At 43.2% G+C, this 18,887-nt stretch overlaps 2 protein-coding genes across 11 annotated transcripts in view; one reads left to right on the top strand and one right to left on the bottom strand.

The window, feature by feature from the left end:
* The window catches only part of LOC147603131 (6-phosphofructo-2-kinase/fructose-2,6-bisphosphatase-like), a 235,107-nt gene that overhangs the window by 177,039 nt on the left and 39,181 nt on the right, over nucleotides 1-18,887 (bottom strand). The window lies entirely within an intron of this gene.
* LOC147603133 (uncharacterized) lies at nucleotides 17,298-18,530 on the top strand. The gene has a single exon (XM_086797188.1). It carries the CDS (start codon nucleotides 17,298-17,300, stop codon nucleotides 18,528-18,530), a length of 1,233 nt encoding a protein of 410 aa, XP_086653314.1.

Below are 18,887 nucleotides of genomic sequence, written 5' to 3'. Positions count from 1 at the left end.
AAATTATTTATGTCCACCATCTTGGAGATATTCTGGAGATCGAAGCAGGGGAAAAAGAGTGTACGTTTGCTTTCGGTAAATCGTTTGTGTACCCCTAAAATGCATGGAGGCTTGAATATCCTTAATTTACAGGTGCATATTCTTGCCCACAGAGGTAAACTGATGCTTCAATTTCTGGAAGGCACTCAGCCTTGGACAGCGATGATCCGTCATTTATTACTTCATCTGACGACTTCGGCTTTTGGCCATTGGCAACCTACTCATTGGGAATTTATTCTTGGTTACATTACTGGCAAAATTAAGGGTTGTCCTCTCATTTCTGGCTTACTTGCTGATTGGAACCTTGTCCTTTCAAATTTAAAATGGAATGGTCGTGACTCCTTACAAGGCAACTCTCTCCGCGCTGAGAGCATCCATTGGTCCAAAGCATTTTCAGTTCCCCTGGCGGTGCAAGAACCCCGGCGTTCATATTTTCTCCACTCAAAGGGTGTTACCTCTGTGGGAGATGTCATCCATCCTGATGGCTCCCCTCTTTCTTTTCCACAGGCTGCTACACATTATGGCTTGGGACCTCACTATCGTCGTCTTTGGCGTGATATAATTCAGATGCTTCAGCCTTTTTTGCCGATTCCACTGTTGGAAATTCGAGATCGCCTACAGGATTGGACTATCTCCTCTTTTGATTCTTCATGCCATCCCTTGAGGCTATCTGATATTACAGTTGCTGGTCTTCAAGATGCTCATTTCCTTGGACAGCTTTCCTTGCCTCAGCTGGAAGTGTTTTATCACTGTTTTTAGCTTTTTGATACTGGCTGTCCCACTCAGAGTGGGACAACCATGCATGTACATTTTAATTATAATGAAACATTGGATTTCACCCCCCCCCCAAAAAAAAAAATGTGTGTGTGTGTGTGTGTGTGTGTGTGGAGAGAGAGAGAGACCGCGTTGGACCTGCTCGCTCGGCTCGCTTGCTCCCTCGACCTACTCGCCCCCTTCTGTATGTGCACGTGTGGTGAGGCGCATGGATCCTGAACTGTATCGGGCCTACTTCCTGGACTGTGTCGCCCCTGCAGCCCTCATCGCGACCATCTGGGGGTCCCCTCTATGCGCACAATTACACTGTCTTTTTATCGTCTATCAGTCCCTTTTCCTCTCTTCCGCGTCCTGTGTGCGCCTGTACGAGTGTGTGTGTGTGCGCGGCTGTGTGTGTGTGTGTGTGTGTAGTGTGTGTGTGTGCGCGCTTCTTCTTGTCAGTCCTTCGCACGCCATCCTCTCTCCCCGTGCAGCTTCGCCTTCCTTTTCAGGTTCAGTTCGCATCTACAGATTTTCTACAGTTCGAAATCAGTTTCAAAATTCCAGAGTACAGAGCTTTTCTTGATTCACATCAGCAGAAGTCAGTTTCAGCATTCCAGTAAATAGAGCTTCTTTTTTTTTCGCATCAGCAGAAATTTTTTAGGCTACTGTATACAGCATACAGCTTTCATAAAATTTTAAAAAAAAATGTTTGGCAGTGTTGTACAGACTTTACTCTTGCAATTATGTCTGAGACTGTTGTGACCTATGCTCGCCGGGATAATGCTGCAGACAGTAACAAGAGGCAGCATACTGCAATTGAATCTGTCACCATGATTAAGCAAGATTCATCGGATGCACAGTTTGTATATGAGGCTTTATGTGAGGACTTTGTAGACAGTCGTGTCAAATGGAAGGACCCGCCTCCTTCTTTCAGTTATAAGATTAAATTGCCGACGATTGTGTCTCCTTTGCGTAGATACTCAGGGAAAGGGATTATTCTCTTCTTTCCGAGCAAAATGCCTTCTGCGCAAGAAGTAGCTCAATGGATTCAGTCCATTCTAGGTGGACCCTTTGTAGTGTTGGAATTAGGGTTGCAGGAAAGCACACAAAGCTTGGAGAAGAAGAAGCAAGAATGCACACAACAAAAAGTGTATTAGATTGTGTCAATGTACAAAAGATAAGTTAGTCCTAGAAGGATGGGCGTATATACAAGCCGGGGGAAAAAACCTCCTAAAGAGGGAAAAAGTGCCCCGGCGGTCCTAAGTGTGTTCACACACATCACTGCCTATATATATATGGCAACAAATCCCCCCTGGCAGTGATGGTGTGAACGAGAGCTGGCACTCATGTATAGGGGAGTGCCATGCCCGAAGTAGATCAGTCCACAAAGGGGAGCAAGCCGAAGCTTTGCGGAAAGCTTCGAACTTCTCACGAGGAAGTGCCTTTGTGAAAAGATCGGCGAGGTTGTCCTGTGTTGGCACATAGGCCAAGCTGATCTCTCCTGCTGAGAGTCTCTCCCTGACATAGTGATAATGCACCTCAATGTGCTTTGTGCGAGCATGAAAACTGGGTTTCTCGCAACTGCCAATGCACTCTGACTGTCACTGAAGATAGAGGTGGCAGACTCCTGTCCAACACCCAAGTCAGCCATAAGCCGTCTGAGCCACACACACTCAACCGTAGCTGTGAAAGCTACCCTGTACTCAGCTTCACAACTAGAACTGGCCACAGTAGGTTGCTTCTTGCTCAACCAAGATATGCATGAGCTACCGAGCATGAAACAAAAACCACTTGTGGACACTCTTGTGTCATAGCAACCAACCCAATCTGAGTCCGAAAAAGCATGTAAATCTGGCGGCAACGATCCCCCCTTGGGATAAAACAACCCAAGATGTATGGTGCCACTCAAGTAGCGAAAGATGCGTTTAACACTGCTGAGACCCTGGGCTATGCATAAACCTGCTCACCTGTGAGACTGCAAACTGAATGTCCGGCCTCGTAATGCATACATAAATGAGGCAACCAACAGCTATCTGATAGAGTGTGACATCAAAGTGATCTCCAGCATCATGAAGACTCAATTTCAAACCTGTCTCCATTGGAGTAGCAATAGGCTTGCAGTCTTCAAGGCCAAATCTCCGCAACAATGTCTCAATATACTTTGTCTGACACAAAGCAATACCTCCATCACACTGCTTAAATTGTATCCCCAAATAATAATGCAAATGCCCCAAATCTGACATCTCAAAAGAGGCATTCAAATCAGCCTTAAAATCAGCAATATGACTTTTATTTGGTCCTGTGAGCAGCATGTCATCGACATAGAGAGCAATGATTAGATGTACACCATCCACACGTTTAACATACAAAGTGCTTTCTGTTGGACTATTCTGAAACCCATGTGCAGTCAAATATGCATGTATCTTTTCATACCAAGCTCGTGGAGCTTGCTTTAAACCATATAAAGCCTTTTTCAACCTGCACACTTTGTTTTCCTGCCCTCTTTGAACAAAACCACGAGGCTGCGATACATACACCTCCTCATGCAAATCTCCATTCAAGAACGCAGTCTTTATGTCCAGCTGATGTACATTCCAACCATTATGAGCTGCCAATGCACAAATGCTACGAATGGTAGTCATACGACAAGTGGGAGCAAAGGTCTCATCAAAATCAATGCCCTTTTCTTGAGCATAACCCTTTGCAACAAGTCTAGCCTTATAGCGATCAACACTACCATCTGGCTTTCATTTCAACTTAAAAACCCACTTACATCCAATGGCCTTTTTACCAATAGGCAAATCACACAAAGACCATGTACCATTCTTCATTATAGCATCATATTCACTTTGCATTGCAGCCAACCAATTTTCTGATTTTTGTGCCTCATCAAATGAAAGAGGTTCTTCCTCTTCACACATACTAGACACAGCCAAAGCATAACAATCTGATGTATAAGAGGCATGCTGAAAACCTGAACGAGTACGACTAGTCATAGGTGCATCAATCTTACTATCACGCAAGGTTTGCACCAGCCATTTTGGCATACCTCTAGCCTGCTCATTTTCAGCCCTATCCTCATGAATTACATCCTGTAAATCTGCATCAGAAATAGGCTGATCTATGATGTCATTTGAAATCTGCATAGGCTGAATATTTGCCTCATTAGGACTTACATTTGAATTCCCACCTGTAAAGAGAGGCAACAACGTATCAAATACATTCCGTGAGCTCACACCTGTCTCTTTGGTACATGATAACAAAGGCTGCACAGCATCTTCCACAAAAACAACATCTCGACTAATCAAGATACGCTTTGACTGCGGATGATACAATCTGTAACCCTTGCTCTCAGCACTGTAACCAACAAAAATGCATTTGACAGCCTTATCATCCAATTTTCTACGTTGTTGCACAGGCACTAAAGCATAGGCCAAGCAACCAAAGACACGTAAGTGACCAATAGAAGGCTTCCTGCCATGCCAAGCTTCGTATGGAGTAATAGACTGCAAGGCCTTAGTGGGACACTTGTTGAGTACATATGCAGCACACATGACAACCTCAAGCCAAAACGCATGTGGCAAAGCTTGGCTCTTGACCATACATCGTGCCATCTTCATAAGTGACCTGTTTTTCCTCTCAGCAACACCATTTTGCTAAGTGGTATACGGCACTGTACATTGGTGTTTTATCCCACGACTAGCCAGAAATGCATCAAACTCTTTAGACATGTACTCCCCCCCTCGATCAGAACGGAGGGTACCCACAGTACAATTGGATACATTTTCAACCATAAGCATAAACTGTTTGAAGCACAAAAACACTTCGAACTTTGCCTTCAGTGGATATACCCATGCATGCCTCGAGTAATCATCAATGAAAGTCACGAAGTACAAGTGTTTACTAAATGATGGAGTTTGCATAGTCCCACATACATCACTATGTACAAGCTGCAATTTGCGAGTGGCCCGCACAGAACCATCCTTTGGAAACGCAGAACGCTGCATTTTGTCCAAAATACAGCCTTCACAAACATGTTTCAATGGTGCCTCAAGAGGGGGCAATGAAGCAACCATATCAAATTTCTGCAAACGCAGCAAACTAGCAAAGTTCAGATGACCAAAACGAGCATGCCATAGTTTTGCATCTGAAACTACCTTTTCATCAGAAACTGCATTTGCTAAATCTTCCACACATTGTCATAAGAATTGAGCCTATACAGCCTACGAAACAAGGTGCCAGATACAATAATCGTATCACCAGAAGTCAAATCATGAACAGTACATCTGTCATCCACAAATTTGACTACAAGTCCAAGTCTAGCAAGCGCAAAGACAGACAATAGATTCTTCTTTATCCCTGGCACATACAAAGCATCTGAGAGTGTGAAAGCGCTGCCATTTGCAGCAGTAAGCATAATTTTACCAATGCCCTTCACTGGGTAAGAAGCATTATTGGCACATGTGACAGTATTCCCATTAGGGACAACCTCAAGAGAAGTGAACACATCACGATGGGAGGTAATGTGCTTTGTAGCACCACTATCAAAATACCATACATGAGAGTCAACAGAAACTGCCAAACATGCATCATGTACAGATGGGTCATACTGGCAATACACGCTAAACACCCATTCTGTATCCTACACAACATTTGCAGAATCTGCATTTGTAGAAGCATCCGCTATTGTGGCTGCATTTGACTCTTTCTTCTTTGCCTCTTTAGCCTTTAGCTTAGGGCAATTCTTAATGACATGATCATTTGCCTTATAATAGTTGCACCTGGTCTTTTTCTTGCTTTTATCAAGAGCCTTCTCAGACTTATTGTTGTTACTTGTGGAAGGAGAAGAAGTTGCAGACCTACTAATAGGAGAAGCAACAGTGGAAGGGGCTGCCTTACCACTTCTTCTCTGCTGCTGGGCAGCAATAAATGCTTGATCAACTGCACGCTGCCTGGTCCTGTTTTGCCTGGACTGTGCTTCTTGCAGGAGCTTGTTGACTAAAGTATCATACTTGACAGCATCAGGTCTGTCCTCATTAAGAAGTCTCCACGTGGAAGCAAAAGTCTGATATGTCTCAGGTAAAGCATCAAGAACAGTCTGCACAAGAGAATGATCAGGAATAATCTCACCTGCAGATATCAACTGTTCTTTGAGATCTTTAATCTCAGCAAGAAAAACATTCATGTCATCATCTTCTTGCATAATCTTCAATTCTAGCTCTTTACACAGATAAGCGATTTTTGCCTCGTTACGACCTGCATACAAACCAGCTAGAATATCCCAAGCCTGTTTTGCTGTTTTAGCTGAACGAATATGTGGGGTGATGTTACGTTTGACAGAAAGTGCAATCAAGGCATGAGCCTGCGCATCTTTACCATCCCAACGAGCTTGTTCAGCAATGGGTAAAACAGCAGCAACAGTAGAGCTGCTAGAACCTGCAACATCCTCAACAGATCCTACATCCACAGAACCTGGACGTACATCCATACCCTGCACAATGTTCCACACTCCTTTTGCAACCAAAACATGCTGCATCATGTATGCCCAAAGTGGGTAGTTGCTGTCTCCATCCAGTTTGTCTTCAGCAGACAACATGCGAAATACATCATTACTGTTATCAGCCATGGCCACTGACTGAAAACTGATGCAAAAGCTACATGTAATGAAGCAAAGAATGAACAGAAGATAACTTGTGCTATGTAGCACGGTCCACAATAGAACACGTATGCCTGTTTTGCAGAAAACTGCACTGTCGAAATTTCTGCAACAAATGACGAAAACACCTGTGCAGAACTCAATCGGAGAACGTGAGTCGGAGGGTGCTGGCGGCGTAGCCCTGGGAGCCGATGCCTGCTCTGATACCAATTGTTGGAATTAGGGTTGCAAGAAAGCACACAAAGCTTGGAGAAGAAGAAGCAAGAATGCACACAACACAAAGTGTATTAGATTGTGTCAATGTACAAAAGATAAGTTAGCCCTAGAAGGATGGGCGTATATACAAGCCGGGGAAAAAAACCTCCTAAAGAGGAAAAAAGTGCCCCGGCGGTCCTAAGTGTGTTCACACACATCACTGCCTATATATATATGGCAACATGTAGATGGAGTTCACTTTGCAGCAAGGGGTTTTTATGATGTATTACTGTCTGATGGTCAATATAAGCAGCAGATGCTTGAAACTTCTCCCCTTATGTTTGGTATACAGTTGGTACATGTGTTACCTTGGTCCCCGACCAAGGACTATCAGCCTTGATTAGGCATCGTTGTCCTGTTTGGGTCGAGGTCGTGGATTTTCCGGAATATTTGAGGGAACATTTGCCAGGTATAGCAGCCACTCTGGGCAAAGTGGTTTGTGCACCTCGTCCTACAGGAAACAAAAACAGATTTTGTATCTTGTGGGATACGGACCATGAGCAACCACCTGCAATTGCTGTTGAAGTAGAAAATGTGCGTGGCATGGGTGCACATTACTTCAAATTAAATTGGGGAGTCTTTGCAGGTGCTTGTTTCACTTGTCATAAGTTTGGGCATATGGCTTCTGAATGTCCTTCTCTGCTGCATCCTCCGCCGTTATCTGCTGTACCTCCCATTTCAGCGAATGTGCAGCCTACTCAAGTTAAGGAGATACCAACAAATCAAGCCACTCGAAATACTCAATAGACGAAAGAGAAAGGAAAAGCTAAAGTTATTCCACAAGTTGTTTCTTCTTTGGCCGTGCCTAATCAACCCAAGGATAAAGGAAAAGATAAAATATCTTCGGCTGAATGGAAAACTCCGAAAAAAGCTACTATGGTTCGTCGTGCTCCCATTCCTTCACGTAACTGGACTGCATCTGCCACCATTGCACAGTCTTCCACTTCATCGACTATGCTTTCTAGAATATGGTCGGATGTAGTTCGAGGTGCTTCCTCGAGTATGGATGCCGATGTAAATGGTTTGGATATGTGTGTTGATACGAATATGCATGAGTCTCTCTTGATTCAGGGCGAGGGCTCTCTCCCTAATTCAGTTGTTGTTATGCAGCATTGATTTTTGCTGGCTGTTCACTGTATACACCTTTGTACAAATTTGATGTTTGATGCTCCAATAAAATGTCTTTCGTACAATATTAGAGGACTTTGTGATCCTGGTAAATTTAGGTTGTTTTGGCACTATGTACATAAAATGCAACCTCATCTGGTATGTGTGCAAGAACACAATCAACATACCTTAGTGGGTCAATCAGGTCACTTTGCTGGTTATGATATATTTTATGCGGGCACTGAGCATTACTCGGGAGTTTTTATGCTTGTTAAGCATGATCTGCAACCAATGTTGGCCTACAATGATTCTGCTGGCAGATGGATGGTCATTCAATGTTCATTGTATGGACAAAATTATGAATTTGCAGCAGTTTATGCGCCACAAAGCTCAGCTGACAGGGCAAATATATGGTCGCAAATGTTGGCCTATCCCTGGCTCCATAATGCATTCCTTTGTGGAGATTTTAATAATGCGCCATCTCCTGAATTTAATTCCACCGGAAGAACTCATATGCTTGGAGCTGAACGCAGAACATGGAATGATTTGCTCTCTTCCTACAATATTTTGGACCTATGGCAGCATGTATTCCCTCGTCTGCAAGGGTTTACTTTTAATCACAATGCTTTTCCACATATCTGGACACGTCTGGATCGCTGGTACTTGTTACATGCAGACCAATACGATGATTTTGTTTGCAAGCTATGGATTGATCGCTCCATGTTACTCTCTGATCATTCTCCTTTATGGTTAGGCCTTTATTTTGATATGCCACAGGATGTTTCTATTCTTCAGAAACATAGGCTGTTGCTTTTAAACAACAGTAATCTTGTGCATGCTGATTTCAAGGAAATAGTTTTGCAAGCCATTGAGCCTTTGCCCCTTCAAATGCATGAGGATATTGACATTGCTTGGTTTCAATTTGTTCAACGCATGCAGGCTGTGATCTGTGATTATGGTCGTTATTACATGGCCGACTTGCGGAATCGGATCTTGCATGCTAAAGAAACATGTCAATCTATGGCTGATCTTGCTCAGTTTCAGGTTTTAAATACCAATGAACAAGAATCTTTAATGCAAGCTAAGCATTTCCTCATGCTAAATGATCAAAGAAAATTGCAAAAATGGTTGACACGTTCGCGACATCGAGCTATCATAGATAAGGGTTGCTCTTCCAAAGATTTTTTCAAAAATCTACATGCTTCAAGACAAAAGGAATGCATCAGAAGGGTGAAAAAATCTGATGGTCAATGGACTCATTCTTTGTCGGAGCTCTCGTATATTGCTAGTCAGCATTTTGCAGCTCTTTTTGCTAAACCGCCAACTACTTTACCTGACATACTTAATGCTCGTTATGCTTTATTGCATCATGTTCGGCCCATTATTTCTCCACAGGATGCTTTTGAATTAGAATCTCCGTTCACTGATATTGAACTTAAAGATGCTTTACGTTCAATGGGTCGATGGAAATCTCCCGGATGGGATGGATTGACAGTGGAATTTTTCCATGCGTTTTGGCCTCAGCTGGAACAATCGTTGCTGTATATGATCAATGAAGCTTGGGCAAATAATGTACTACCATCTTCTTGGAAAGAAGGATTGGTTAAGCTTTTCCCTAAACGGGATCTTTGTGAAGCTTTTTCTGATTGGAGGCCCATTACTCTTATGCCTGTCATCTATAAGCTTCTGACTAAGATGTTGGCAAATCGTATTAAAGGATTTTTACATGATGGTTTGCATCCTGCGCGATATGGTTTTGTGCCTCGGAGGCAAATCAATGATAATTTGGTTAATGCTTATATTGCCATTGAATATGCCAAATACACTAAGCAGGATGTACTCATTTTGCAGGTTGATATCGAGAAAGCTTTTGATTCTGTGCATTGGGACTATATAGCTAGGACTATGAGTTATCTTGGTTTCGGTCCTAAGTGGCAAAATATTGTGTATTGGCTCTATAATGACAGTGATGCTTCTTTGATTTTGAGCTCTTCTCTATGGGATTCTTGGAAATTGGGACGTTCAGTTCGCCAGGGTTGTCCGCTCAGTTCCTTGTTGTTTGCTATTGCCACACATCCTTTTCTTTGCTACTTGGATTTTTTGCAAGCTACTGATGAATTGCATGGTTTACAGCTTCCTGCTGGGCATACTTTCCTGGCTCAGGCTTATGCTGATGATTCTTTTTTTATGCCCAAGAATACGCAACAAGATCTTCAGAGATTAATGGAGGCTTTGGAACTTTTTGGCCTGGCTGCTGGTTTGAAAGTGAATTTCCGTAAGTCTACCTTGCTTGCGCTTAATGTACAGCAATGGCATCATGTATTGTGGCCCGGTGGAATACCTCCTGGTGGACATATCGTTCGTCATTTGGGTTACCCTTTGGGTTGGCAGCTGTCATCTTCACAAATGATTCAATGGGTTATGCTAAAATTGAATCGCAAAATTGATTATTGGCAGCTTTCCACTTGGCCTCTTCATGTACGTCTCAGGATAGTGCAGGCTATTGTAATGGCTTACATACAGTTCTTTCTTCCATTGATTATGTGGAGGAAAGCTGATATAGATCGGTTTATGTCTCTGGCAATGGCAATTGTGTGGAAAACTCAACATCGTAAAAAGGGTCTTCGTCTCTTGTCAATGCCAAAAATGTGTTCTCCAAAGATACATGGTGGCTTGAACATATTGAATATTCGTTTTCATGTGCTTGCTCGTAAATCCACTTTGCTATTGGAATTTGTACAACAGCGCCAGCCATGGGCTATTATGTTGGGTCATATGTGTATGTCTATGTCTTCACCTGCTTTTGGAAAGTGGACTGTCACGTATTGGGATGCAATTTTCAGCCATTTCGATGGAAAAATTGTCGGCTGCCCTCTTTCATCTAAGTTAATTTTTGCCTGGAAACAGGTTACGCAATATCTTTTTTGGAATCCCAGGCTTAATGCGCAATCTTCTTCGCTTCGCCTTGAGAGTATTCATTGGTCAAAGGCTTTTGATGTACCCTTGGCTCTACGTGAGCCTAGGAAGGCATATTTCCTTTCAAAGAAAGGAGTTTATCTTACTGATGATGTTTTGGATGCTGATGGCCATGTGTGGTTGCCGCCAGAAAATTTGGTCTGGGGATGCATTATAGATCAATCTGGCAGCTTATTCGAGAGCTTCTTGCTCCTTTTGAACCAATTGCAGATTTGGATCGTTCTGATCGTTTGGTTGATTGGAGCCTTAGAAGAGAACAACCTGCACGAGGCCCTTTATCAATGGCTAAACTTTCGGTTCATTCGATATATCATCTCTTGTTGCCTGCCTCTTGGGTTCAAGAACATGCGAATCAGATTTGGCATCTTCATAAAATTCAGGCTTGGTGGAAACAGCCGCTTCATTCTCTTTGGAAATGCAGTCTTCCTTTGAAAAGTATACTTTTTTTATGGAGATGCTTGATTGGAGTCTTGCCAGTCGGCCTTTTCTTGGCTAGGCGACTTTTGGCACCTTCAACTTGTCATAGTTGTGGTGCTTCTCAAGAGACAGTCTTTCATCTTTTGTGGAGTTGTCCTCTCACCAGGACTTTATTGGATCGGATTGCTACACGTTTGAGAGCCCGCTTCCGACAGGCATCCTTTGGGAAATACTTTTGGATCTTCGGTCTTCTCCCTTCACCCCTTAGATCCTATAAAGTCTTCTTTGATTGGGTTCGCTATTGGGCTTTATGGACTACCTGGCAGTCTCGCAACACGATAGTTTTTGCTGGGCCTCATTTGGATGCTTACTCATTCTTCCGTTCCTCTCTTCAGCAATCTTTATATGACTGTCGCTCTCTTCATGAGATTGACTCATCTCTGTATGCTCTTTTTACAGATTGTTTTTAGATGTTTAACTATGTTCACACTGAACATAGTGAACACTCTAGTAGTCTCCCTTGTATATGGTCTTTTTGGTGGGTTTTCCTCGTTTTGAGGTTTCCCACCTGTAATTAATGATATGAAGCTTTACAAAAAAAAAAGTGTGTGTGTGTGTTGTGTGTGTGTGTGTGAAGGACCCTCCTCAACAGAATTTCAGGCTATCTTCGGCTCCGTTTCCCGAGTCACAGATTTGGGAAACATTTTTGGCTCTTTGGCAGATTATTGCAGTCTTTGTCCCAATACTCACTATTTCTTTTCTGGGTGAGATATTGGGCTCTTTGGACAATTTGGAGTGAGCACAACATGGCATACTTGGGTAGGCTGAATCAACAGTCATATGAATTCTTCAGAGCCTCATTGCGGCAATCCTTATATGATGCCTGCCATGAGGGTGATATGGATACTTCTTGCATAGAGCTCTTCTATTTATGTTTCTGACATTTGGGTTCCTCTCCTTTATGGAGATCTCCCATTTTTGTAAATTTGTGAACATATAAATATACTGCACTAGACATTACCAAAAAAGTGTGTGTGTGTGTGAACATATGTGTAGTATGTGTGTGTGGCCTACTCGCCTCCGACCTTGTTCGCCTGTTCGCCTGCGACTCCTTTTGCCTGCGAAGCTGCGACTCTTCTCACCTGTGAGCCTGCGACTCTGTTCGCCTGCGATTCCTGCGGCTGCGACTGCCCTCGCCTGCGTCTCCTTTCGATTCTGCTCGCCTGTCACTTAACTGTCTGTGAGACTGCGATCTCGTCTATCCCTCCTCCTGCTCTGTGTGTGTATGTGTGTGTGTGTGTGTCGCTGAGATCTTCACACACCATCCTCTCTCCCCGTGCAGTTTCGCCTTCCTTTTCAGGTTCAGTTCGCATCTGCAGATTTTCTAAAGTTCGAAGTCAGTTTCAGAATTCCAGTGTATAGAGCTTCTTTTTGATTCGCATCAGCAGAAGTCAGTTTGACTATTCCAGTAAATAGAGCTTCTTTTTGATTCGCATCAGCAAAAATTTTAAAGGCTCCTGTATACAGCATACAGCTTTCATTAATAAAAAAAAAGTTGTTTAGCAGTGTTGTACAGATTTTACTCTTGCAATTATGTCTGAGACTGTTGTGACATATGCTCGCCGGGATAATGCTGCAGACAGTAACAAGAGGCAGCATGCTACAATTGAATCTGTCACCATGATCAAGCAAGATTCGTCGGATGCACAGTTTGTATATGAGGCTTTATGTGAGGACTTTGTAGACAGTCGTGTCAAATGGAAGGACCCGCCTCCTTCTTTCAGTTATAAGATTAAATTGCCGACGATTGTGTCTCCTCTGCGTAGATACTCAGAGAAAGGGATTATTCTCTTCTTTCCGGGTAAAATGCCTTCTGCGCAAGAAGCAGCTCAATGGATTCAGTCCATTCTAGGCGGACCCTTTGTAGATGGAGTTCACTTTGCAGCAAGGGGTTTTTATGATGTATTACTGTCTGATGGTCAATATAAGCAGCAGATGCTTGAAACTTCTCCCCTTATGTTTGGTGTACAGTTGGTACATGTGTTACCTTGGTCCCCGACCAAGGACTATCAGTCCTTGATTAGGCATCGTTGTCCTGTTTGGGTCGAGGTCGTGGATTTTCCGGAATATTTGAGGGAACATTTGCCAGGTATAGCAGCCACTCTGGGCAAAGTGGTTTGTGCACCTCGTCCTACAGGAAACAAAAACAGATTTTGCATCTTGTGGGATACGGACCATGAGCAACCACCTGCAATTGCTGTTGAAGTAGAAAATGTGTGTGGCATGGGTGCACGTTACTTCAAATTAAATTGGGGAGTCTTTGCAGGTGCTTGTTTCACTTGTCATAAGTTTGGGCATATGGCTTTAGAATGTCCTTCTCTGCTGCATCCTCCGCCGTTATCTGCTGTACCTCCCATTTCAGCGAATGTGCAGCCAACTCAAGTTAAGGAGATACCAACAAATCAAGCCACTCGAAATACTCAAAAGGAGAAAGAGAAAGGAAAAGCTAAAGTTATTCCACAAGTTGTTTCTTCTTTGGCCGTGCCTAATCAACCTAAAGATAAAGGAAAAGATAAAATATCTTCGGCTGAATGGAAAACTCCGAAAAAAGCTACTATGGTTCATCGTGCTCCCGTTCCTTCACGTAATTGGACTGCATCTACCACTATTGCACAGTCTTCCACTTCATCGACTATGCTTTCTAGAATATGGTCGGATGTAGTTCGAGGTGCTTCCTCGAGTATGGATGCCGATGTAAATGCTTTGGATATGTGTGTTGATACGAATATGCATGAGTCTCTCTTGATTCAGGGCGAGGGCTCTCTCCCTGATTCAGTTGTTGTTATCCAGCATTGATTTGGCTGGCTGTTCACTGTATATACCTTTGTACAGATTTGATGTTTGATGCTCCAATAAAATGTCTTTCGTACAATATTAGAGGACTTTGTGATCCTAGTAAATTTAGGTTGTTTTGGCACTATGTACATAAAATGCAACCTCATCTGGTGTGTGTGCAAGAACACAATCAGCATACCTTAGTGGGTCAATCAGGTCACTTTGCTGGTTATGATATATTTTATGCGGGCACTCAGCATTACTTGGGAGTTTTTATGCTTGTTAAGCATGATCTGCAACCAATGTTGGCCTACAATGATTCTGCTGGCAGATGGATGGTCATTCAATGTTTATTGTATGGACAAATTTATGAATTTGCAGCAGTTTATGCACCACAAAGCTCGGCTGACAGGGCAAATATATGGTCGCAAATGTTGGCCTATCCCTAGCTCCATAATGCATTCCTTTGTGGAGATTTTAATAATGCTCCATCTCCTGAATTTAATTCCACTGGAAGAACTCATATGCTTGGAGCTGAACGCAGAACATGGAATGATTTGCTCTCTTCCTGCAATATTTTGGACCTATGGCAGCATGTATTCCCTCGTCTGCAAGGGTTTACTTTTAATCACAATGCTTTTCCACATATCAAGACACGTGTGGATCGCTGGTACTTGTTACATGCTGACCAATACGATGATTTTGTTTGCAAGCTATGGATTGATCGTTCCATGTTACTCTCTGATCATTCTCCTTTATGGTTAGGCCTTTATTTTGACATGCCACAAGATGTTTCTATTCTTCAGAAACATAGGCTGTTGCTTTTAAACAACAGTTATCTTGTGCATGCTGATTTCAAGGAAATGGTTTTGCAAGCCATTGAGCCTTTTCCCTTCAAATGCATGAGAATATTGACATTGCTTGGTTTCAATTTGTTCAGCGCATACAGGCTGTGATATGTGATTATGGTCGTTATTACATGGCCGACTTGCGAGATCGGATCTTGCAGGCTAAAGAAACATGTCAATCTATGGCTGATCTTGTTCAGTTTCGGGTTTTAAATACTAATGAACAAGAATCTTTAATGCAGGCTAAGCATTTCCTCATGCTGAATGATCAGAGAAAATTGCAAAAATGGTTTGACACGTTCGCGACATCGAGCTATCATAGATAAGGGTTGCTCTTCCAAAGATTTTTTCAAAAATCTACATGCTTCAAGACAAAAGGAATGCATCAGAAGGGTGAAAAAATCTGATGGTCAATGGACTCATTCTTTGTCGGAGCTCTCGTATATTGCTAGTCAGCATTTTGCAGCTCTTTTTGCTAAACCGCCAACTACTTCACCTGACATACTTAATGCTCGTTATGCTTTATTGCATCATGTTCGGCCCATTATTTCTCCACAGGATGCTTTGGAATTAGAATCTCCGTTCACTGATAAAGATGCTTTACGTTCAATGGGTCAATGGAAATCTCCCGGATGGGATGGATTGACAGTGGAATTCTTCCATGCTTTTTGGCCTCAGCTGGAACAATCATTGCTGTATATGATCAATGAAGCTTGGGCAAATAATGTACTACCATCTTCTTGGAAAGAAGGATTGGTTAAGCTTTTCCCTAAACGGGATCTTTGTGAAGATTTTTCTGATTGGAGGCCCATTACTCTTATGCCTGTCATCTATAAGCTTCTGACTAAGATGTTGGCAAATCGTATTAAAGGATTTTTACATGATGGTTTGCATCCTGCGCAATATGGTTTTGTGCCTCGGAGGCAAATCAATGATAATTTGGCTAATGCTTATATTGCCATTGAATATGCCAAATACACTAAGCAGGATGTACTCATTTTGCAGGTTGATATCGAGAAAGCTTTTGATTCTGTGCATTGGGACAATATAGCTATGACTATGAGTTATCTTGGTTTCGGTGCGAAGTGGCAAAATATTGTGTATTGGCTCTATAATGACAGTGATGCTTCTTTGATTTTGAGCTCTTCTCTATCGAATTCTTGGAAATTGGGACGTTCAGTTCGCCCGGGTTGTCCGCTTAGTTCCTTGTTGTTTGTTATTGCCACACATCCTTTTCTTTGCTACTTGGATTTTTTGCAAGCTACTGATGAATTGCATGGCTTACAGCTTCCTGCTGGGCATACTTTCCTGGCTCAGGCTTATGCTGATGATTCTTTTTTTATGCCCAAGAATACGCAACAAGATCTTCAGAGATTAATGGAGGCTTTGGAACTTTTTGGTCTGGCTGCTGGTTTGAAAGTGAATTTCCGTAAGTCTACCTTGCTTGCGCTTAACGTACAGCAATGGCATCATGTATTGTGGCCCAGTGGAATACCTCCTGGTGGACATATCGTTCGTCATTTGGGTTACCCTTTGGGTTGGCAGCTGTCATCTTCACAAATGATTCAATGGGTTATGCTAAAATTGAATCGCAAAATTGATTATTGGCAGCTTTCCACTTGGCCTCTTCATGTACGTCTCAGGATAGTGCAGGCTATTGTAATGGCTTACATACAGTTCTTTCTTCCATTGATTATGTGGAGGAAAGCTGATATAGATCGGTTTATGTCTCTGGCAACGGCAATTGTGTGGAAAACTCAACATCGTAAAAAGGGTCTTCGTCTTTTGTCAATGCCAAAGATGTGTTCTTCAAAGATACATGGTGGCTTGAACATATTGAATATTCGTTTTCATGTGCTTGCTCGTAAATCCACTTTGCTGTTGGAATTTGTACAACAGCGCCAGCCATGGGCTATTATGTTGGGTCATATGTGTATGTCTATGTCTTCGGTGTGTGTGTTGTGTGTGGTGTTTGTGTGTACGTGTGTAGAGAGAGGTGTGTGAGGGTGTGTGAGAAAGAGGGCGGCGAACTTCTGTCTCTGCTGCGCGCACGCGTGTGTCTGCTGTGTGTAAGTACGAGCATGGCTGGCTGTGCGACAGTTTATCTGGGTCTGCCAGCGTCATGAGTCTCTGTGTGTGTGTGTGTGGTGTGTAGCGTGTTTGTGTGTGTGTGTATAAGTGTGTGTGTGTGTCCAGCGTCTGCGATATACATACTGTGTGTGTGTGTCAGCCAGCCCGACTCCTGTTCTACAGCAGCAGTATTGCCTCGTCTGCAGCAGCATTAGGGTTTCTACTACATTTGGGGCTTGCGGCAGATTTGGGTAGTGGTACCGCAGCAAATTCTTGTCTGCAGCAGCAGTAGGGCTTAGAGCAGTTATGGGGCTTATAGCAGATTTAAGGTGTGCATGATGGAATCACCTGAGCAGGCCACTTATAAGCGTCGGAAAGCAATGAACACCTCGAATTTGGATGCCATGTCTTTAATTAAGGAATGCCTGCATGAGGATTTCGAAGAAGCAAGATGTGCTTGGGAAGGACCTGCTCCAGTCACGGAAGTGCGTATTCCAGTGCAGGAGCTCATGGATCCGGTTGCGCAGTATGCATTGAATGCGGTGATTCTCTTTTTCCCGGGCAAGATGCCTAGTGCACAGGATGTGGGACAATGGGTTGATTTCTTGCTTGAGCGGCAAGCAATCCGGGGTGTTTATTTTGGAGCGAGAGGATTCTATGAGGTCTTGTTAGCAGACATGGAAGCTAGAGATGCTTTGTTGGAAATGTCTCCCCTCTTCTTCAATATGCAAATGACTCATGTTCTTCCCTGGGCTCTTACTAAAGATTATCAGAGCCTTATTCGACATAAGTGCCCAGTTTGGGTTGAGGTGGTGGATTTTCCTCGTACTTGGCGTCATTTTCTTCCTTTGTTGGCTGCTCAATTGGGCAAAGTGATTTGCCCCCCGAAGTTGGATGCCAATACAAATCGTTTTTGTATTCTATGGGACACTGATCTTCCTGCTCCTACGGGCATTACCGTTGATTCTGGGGACGCAGTGGTCGGAAAGCGACCATTCAAGCTTAAATGGGGGAAATTTGCCAATTCCTGTTTTCGCTGTGGCAAATTTGGTCATATGCAATCTGAATGTCCTGAACCAAATCTACAACCCCCTCCTTCGGCTGTCCCTACCCCTCAAACTCCTCCTCCAGTGAAATCTTCCCCTGAGGCACAATCTAAAGGTGCTCCCGCATCCACATCAACAACTGGACTGAATAAAGGTAAAGGGAAGCAGTCCCAAATGCCAAGTGTTCCTGCTTCCCCAAACATCAAAGACAAGGGCAAAGAGAAGCTTCCTGCTACTCAGGCGTGGATAGTACCCAAGAAAACTGTCAAAGCACGTACTCTACCATCTTCTCGCAATTATGTGCCCCCCTTGAAGAATGTTGCTCAGCAAAAACTGCCTTGTAATGATAACTCTTCCTTGGCTCAGGCCTGGGATAAAGTTGTTCGATCTTATAAGGAAGTAGTTACAGGGGGCACCGCTTCAACGTCGGATGGCCATCACTTGTTTCCTCCAGATTCGAGTTTTGATTTGGCAGCTGCTGTTTCCGCGATAGATGCGGATGTGCCCATGGGCACGAGTTCTTAAGCTTTCTGTTGGTTTTCTCGCCCACTGTATATACCATTTAAGATGCATAGTTCTATACATTGCATTTCATATAATGTGCGCGGATTATGCAATCAAGACAAATGGAGGCTAACCTGGCACTATGTACATACTTGCAAAGCAGATATTGTTGTTCTTCAAGAGCATAATCAGCATAATTTTGCCGGACAAACTTCCTATTTTGCGGGATATTGGATAGCTTATGCAAGATCCGCTGGATACTCTGGAGTGCTGATGCTTGTTCGCCATGAATTATTTCCCATGTTGGTTTTCAATGATCCAGCTGGTAGATGGATGGTCATTCAATGTATTATCAATGGGGAAGTTTTTGAGTTTGGT

This window comes from Cibotium barometz, chromosome 65 (genome assembly GCF_041138505.1).
Source record: "Cibotium barometz isolate CiBa-2024 chromosome 65, ASM4113850v1, whole genome shotgun sequence".
NCBI lineage: Eukaryota > Viridiplantae > Streptophyta > Polypodiopsida > Cyatheales > Cibotiaceae > Cibotium > Cibotium barometz.
Note: the sequence above shows the minus strand (reverse complement) of the source record. Positions and strands in the feature narration are given on the sequence as shown.

Excerpts from the sequence above, each read along its gene's own strand:
- LOC147603133 (XM_086797188.1), top strand. The coding sequence starts at position 17,298 with ATGGAATCACCTGAGCAGGCCACTTATAAGCGTCGGAAAGCAATGAAC.